Here is a 6,529-nt window from a genome sequence, read left to right as displayed (position 1 = left end):
AAATCTGGACATTATGGGGGCACCGATCTGGACAGTACGGCCCATACTGTCCAGATCTGTGCCCCCATAACATAATGTCCAGATTTGTGCCCCCATACTGTCCAGATCTGTGCCCCCATTCTGTCCAGATTTGTGCCCCCATACTATCCAGATTTGTGCCCCCATACTATCCAGATTTGTGCCCCCTATTGGGGCACAGATCTGGACAGTATGGGGGCACAAATCTGGACAGAATGGAGGCACAGATCTGGACATATGGGGGCACAAATCTGGACATTATGGGGGCACCGATCTGGACAGTACGGCCCATACTGTCCAGATCTGTGCCCCCATAACATAATGTCCAGATTTTTGCCCCCATACTGTCCAGATCTGTGCCCCCATTCTGTCCAGATCTGTGCCCCCATTCTGTCCAGATTTGTGCCCCCATACTATCCAGATTTGTGCCCCCATACTATCCAGATTTGTGCCCCCTATTGGGGCACAGATCTGGACAGTATGGGGGCACAAATCTGGACAGAATGGAGGCACAGATCTGGACATATGGGGGCACAAATCTGGACATTATGGGGGCACCGATCTGGACAGTACGGCCCATACTGTCCAGATCTGTGCCCCCATAACATAATGTCCAGATTTTTGCCCCCATACTGTCCAGATCTGTGCCCCCATTCTGTCCAGATCTGTGCCCCCATTCTGTCCAGATTTGTGCCCCATATGTCCAGATCTGTGCCCCCATTCTGTCCAGATTTGTGCCCCCATACTATCCAGATTTGTGCCCCCTATTGGGGCACAGATCTGGACAGTATGGGGGCACAAATCTGGACATGCATATAACAATATGCATATAACAATGCTTATAATGTTATACTGCATATAACAATGAGAAATGTACAATGAGAAATACTATGGTCATGAGGCTGGAGTACTACAAGTACCAGCTCATATGCTGAGTATATGAGCTGGCTCTTGTACTCTGGCCTCATGGCCATAGTATTTCTCATTGTACCCCTTTATATTGCAGTATATGAGCCACATAATTATCAGCACCATACACTGTGGCGCTGTACAGTGCATATCACCACAGTATATGGTGCTGATAATTATGTGCTCATATACTGTATGTATGAGTTTACATGGGACTGTATATATATAATATATATATATATATATATATATATACTGTATATATATATAGGAATACATGGGACTGTATGTATGAGGTTACATGGGATTGTATATATGAGGGGGTTATCCTTTTTATTTCACTTTTTTTAAAATAAATAATTTATTGAAAGGACCTCTGCCAGGCATATTTCACTCTTGAGGGCTTAAAAAGCAGCTCTGGTGGTGATAAGAAGCTGATTTAAAACTCCCAAGAGTGAACGCCGTGAGAGCTGTATGTGTGGAATAATAAATTATATTTTGGCGGTCTTCAGCAGTCATGTCCTGCTTGAATTGACTCTAGTGGCGTAGCACTTTGCAGCCGGCTCTATTCTACTTATAGAGAAAGCTGAGTGCTACGTCACTAGTGTCAATTCAAGCAGGAAATGCAGACCGTAGTAATATAAGTTATTATTCCACACATACAGCTCTCACGGAGTTCACTCTTGGGGGGTTTAAATCAGCTTCTTATCACCACAAGAGCTGCTTTTTAAGCCCTCAAGAGTGAAATATGCCTGGCAGAGGTCCTTTAAGTGTGCCAGATATAATGTAATACTCTTCTATTTTAGTGTGTGGCTGCGCACACTATCTCAGCAGTGATGGAGAAGTATTTGAGAATGGAAAAGGCAAATGCCGAACAGGACCCTGGACACAATTCTAGCCCAGATGAAGGCCCTAGTAAGAGAGGTCGACAAAAGAAAAAAGACAAGACGGTGAGCTCAAGGCAATACAGTGAAAGCTATCTTTCATTTGGATTTACTTTCACTGGGGATGCGACAGCACCAACACCACTGTGCTTGGTGTGTGGTGAGAAGCTATCCAATAGCGCCATGGTGCCAATCAAGCTTAAACGCCATCTGCAAACGAAACACCCTTCCGTTCAAAACAAGCCGATGGAGTATTTTGTACGCTTACGTACAAACAATGAGAAAGGGGCAACTTTTTTGAGAAAAAGCACAAAGGTAAATGAGAGAGCCCTCAAAGCTGGCTACCTTGTTGCTGAACTCATAGCTAAATCAAAAAAGTCCCACACTGTGGCAGAAACATTAATACTGCCAGCTTGTAAAGCTATTGTAAATGAGATGCTTGGCCCTGACGCAGCCAAAGAGATAGCTAAAGTGCCTCTCTCTGATAACACAATTGCCAGACGGATTGATGACATGTCTGCGGACATTGAAACAGTTGTTTTGGAAAAAGTGCGCATCAGTAAGAAATTTGCCTTGCAACTTGATGAGTCGACGGATATCAGTGGACATTGTCAGCTGTTGGCCAATGTGCGTTTTGTGGATGGAGAAGCCATTACAGAAAACTTCCTATTTTGCAAGGCACTGCCAGAAAAATCAACAGCAGAGGTAATATTCCAGGTCACATCGGAATATCTTGATAAAAGTGGGCTTACATGGGAAAACTGCACAGGTGTCTGCACTGATGGAGCTGCAGCCATGGTCGGGCGCATCAAAGGCTTTGTAAGTAGGGTTAAAGAAAGAAACCCAGATGTTCTTGTTACCCACTGTTTCTTGCACCGTGAGGCCCTCGTTGCAAAGACCTTACCAGCAGATCTAGCTCCTGTGTTGGATGATGTTGTGCGCATAGTGAACTTTGTGAAGACGCGACCTTTGAGATGTCGCTTATTTGCATCTTTGTGTACAGAAATGGGAGCGGAACATAAAATCTTATTGCTCCACACGGAGGTCAGGTGGCTGTCACGCGGCAAAGTGCTGGCCCGTGTGTATGAGTTGCGAGAGGAACTTAAAATATTTCTGACAAACGAGAGGTCCGATTATTCAAAGCTGCTTGCAAGTGATCAGTGGTGTGCAAAGCTGGCATACCTGGCTGATATATTTCAATATCTGAATAAACTAAACACACGGATGCAAGGCCGAAATGAAAACCTGCTTACAAGCACTGATAAAAATTAACGGATTCCGTTTAAAGGTGCAGCTCTGGCAGCAACATGTGCAGGGTGGCAACCTTCAGATGTTCCCGCTCACCGAGAAACTGCATGATGACAATACTGCTGCAATGTGCGAGGTGATTGGCAGACATTTGAAAACTCTTGAGGAGAAGTTATCGTTTTATTTCTCTTCAACCTTCACAGAATGCCTTGACTGGGTTAGGGACCCATACAGCTCATTATCCGTTGCTGGAAAGGACATGACTTTAAAGGAGCAAGAGGAACTCATTGAACTGAAGCAAGATCGCGGTTTAAAGCGAAAGTTTGCTGATCTTCCTTTGGACAGTTTTTGGTTATCTGTTGCCAAGGAGTTCCCCATTCTGGCCAACAAAGCTATTTTGACATTGCTCCCATTTTCGACCACATATCTATGTGAGCTGGGCTTCTCAAGCTTGACTGCGATAAAAACTAAAAACAGGGAGAGACTGAGAACTGTTGAGGAAGAGCTTCGTGTGTGTCTTTCCACCATTCCTGCCAGGATATCCCTTTTGTGTTTATCGAAACAGGCCCAGGTTTCACACTGAGTGAGTATAAATACATTTAGAATCTATATTATTAACTATATGTATAATATGTACTGTTTTAGTGTCATTTTGTGCCATTTTGGTTGGTGGTGTGCCCCGGGATTTTTTAAGTATAAAAAGTGTGCCGCGGCTCAAAAAAGGTTGAAAATCACTGCCCTAAAGGATTCCCTTCCTGACAGCGGATGTTGGCACCCTGGGATACGATATGGCGCCCCCGCTCAACGTAGACTGACCCTGAAGACCCTAGCAGGAGTCCCTACCAACAAGCCACCACCAAAAATAACACCACAAAAAAAGAAAAGAAAAGACAAAAATAGTGATAGTGTACACTAACAGTGCTGCTAAATACTGGCTATTGGTGCAATGATGGCACAAGAAAGCTTAAATTCAATTAACTCTGTCATATAGCGTGGGCTAAAGATGAGTTATGGTGCTTAGAAGGATTGATAATGGTGTAGTATACAGTTATCAAGAAAAAAGTGCTCGCCTTCTTTTATAATAGTATACACATATTACAGAGGACAAGCCAACGTATATGTCCCAAGTATATCCACTTTCGTATTAAAGATATGACTAAGGCCTCAGGCCCCTCCATATGGTATTTGATTACGCACCATGGTAATGTCCTTTCAAAACAGTGTGACTTGTATAAATGACAGAGTTGAAATGCTATACAGACTTGGTCACATCTGTAAGTATTGGCATCACTGCCGTAATGTCAAAAGGTATACCACATAGAAAATTCTCATTAGAACACATCTCATATGGTAATAGCTCATGTCTGAACCAGATTTGCCATACTGCAAACTTAGAAAAAATGCAGAGATGAGAGGGTAAATTCCTCAGTCTTAATACCTAGTGGCATCACCGCTAGATGGAAAAACAGGTTCAAATGTAATGAGGGGCATCATCGCCAGATAGAAAATCATAGAAGTACTTGGTGGCATCCACGCCAGAGAAGAATGTATGCATGGAGTATCAGTCACCTGATCATGAGAGCTGATAGGTTCACAAATGAGGGCATCCTCGCCAGATAAACATACTTTGCAGATAAATAGTGGAATGGCATCAGCGCCAGGAAAAATAATAAAGCAGAGAGAGAAATGCCCAAATGGTCACCTAATCAAAAAACCAGATGGCATCCTCGCCAGACAAAATAATCTTTTTCACATATAGAGGCACCATAACCAGGGGTGTGATTAGGATATAACCTCCCTCACAGGGCTGGTATGTACTCCACACACTAATAAGCAGGTGCTCAAATGATGTTAGCATTGAGCTTGATAGCCAACATCATGTACATGTCATATAGTGACAGGGCGCCAGCCCAGCAGCACATGTGTGTACTTTAAATGTACTTATCTCAAAGAGACGAGTGTCTCATCCCTACGCGTTTCGCCCCATAAGGAGGTCCAGGGGGGCTCATCAGGGGAATGCCGATCATAGGCATAGGCAGCGGGCGAGGTGGGCGCTGCACGCGGTCCAAAGAAAGCTGTGGCCATGAGAGCGTCCCCGTGGTATAAGTGTGTTGGACCCGGAAGTGAATCCAATACCTCCGGAGTGCGTCGCAGCCAGTGCGCATGCCTAAGATGTCTCCTGCACAGTATCTAGGCCGTGTACCCCATCGCGCAAGTCCGAGAAAACTAACAGCGTCCTGACACCTTGCGCCAGTAATAGTGCCGGTGTATACATTACGCCCGATATTGAGCGCATCAGTGGTGTGTGTCTGAAGCGCAGATAGTGCGCATGCCCCCGATACTACTTCTTTCATACCATTCATACCATACTCCACACGAGCATAGTCCTGTGCATGCCACCAGAAGTCTCGGCACAGCAGCTCATAGCGCAAATGATAGCGCCAGTATATATGCATCATGGGTGCGCATAACAGCGTAATGCAGCATGGATGGAGCAGGAAGAGGGCATTTAGGTAACAAATGCTAATGCCATACGCTATCGGTAACTGAACATAAATAGAGTGGTTCCAAAAAAGACCAAATGGTCAGTTTGAAATACAGAAAGAGCCTGCCCAAAACAATCTAGGCAGGATGATTGAGACATATAGCCCTGATGATGAGGCCATAATAATCAGTCTACGGGACCTACAGCTTAACTCCTTCAAGTCACGGCCCTTTTTCGTTTTTGCGTTTTCATTTTTCACTTCCCTCCTTCCCAGAGCTATAACTTTTTTATTTTTCCGTCAATATGGTCATGTGAGGGCTTATTTTTTGCGGGACGAGTTGTACTTTTGAACGACACCATTGGTTTTACCATGTCTTTTACTAGAAAACGGGACAAAAATTCCAAGTGTGGTGAAATTGCAAAAACAAGTGCAATCCCACACTTGTTTTTTGCTTGGCTTTTTTGCTAGGTTCATTAAATGCTAAAACTAACTTGCCTTTGTGATTCTCTAACATGTCTAGGTTATTTTTTATCCAAGTGGTGAAAAAAAATTCAAAACTTTGCTTAAAAAAAAAAAAAGTGCCATTTTCCGATACCCAAAGCGTCTCCATTTTTCGTGATCTGGGGTCGGGTGAGGGCTTATTTTTTGCGTGCCGAGCTGACGTTCTTTTGATCGCCCGTTATTGCATTTTAATGCAATGTCACGGCGACCAAAAAAACGTAATTCTGGCGTTTCAGATTTTTTTCTCGCTACACTGTTTAGCGATCAGGTTAATGCTTTTTTTTATTGATAGATCGGGCGATTCTGAATGCGGCAATACCAAATACGTGTAGGTTTTTTTTTTTAAATTGTTTTATTTAGGATGGGGCGAAAGTGGGGTGATTTAAACTTTTATATTTTTTATATTTTTTTCATATTTTTAAAAACATTTTTTTTTACTTGTGCCATGCTTCAATAGCCTCCATGGGAGGCTAGAAGCTGGCA

The 6,529-nt window shown here is 43.6% G+C and overlaps 1 protein-coding gene across 1 annotated transcript; it reads left to right on the top strand.

The window, feature by feature from the left end:
- The first annotated feature begins 1,763 nt into the window (after nucleotides 1–1,763).
- On the top strand, nucleotides 1,764–3,083 carry LOC138671730 (SCAN domain-containing protein 3-like). The gene has a single exon (XM_069759881.1). It carries the CDS (start codon nucleotides 1,764–1,766, stop codon nucleotides 3,081–3,083), a length of 1,320 nt encoding a protein of 439 aa, XP_069615982.1.
- The last annotated feature ends 3,446 nt before the right edge of the window (nucleotides 3,084–6,529 follow it).

Source organism: Ranitomeya imitator, chromosome 3, assembly GCF_032444005.1.
Source record: "Ranitomeya imitator isolate aRanImi1 chromosome 3, aRanImi1.pri, whole genome shotgun sequence".
NCBI lineage: Eukaryota > Metazoa > Chordata > Amphibia > Anura > Dendrobatidae > Ranitomeya > Ranitomeya imitator.
Note: the sequence above shows the minus strand (reverse complement) of the source record. Positions and strands in the feature narration are given on the sequence as shown.

Bases quoted from the DNA above. Each gene is read 5' to 3' on its own strand.
- LOC138671730 (XM_069759881.1), top strand. From the start codon at position 1,764: ATGGAGAAGTATTTGAGAATGGAAAAGGCAAATGCCGAACAGGACCCT.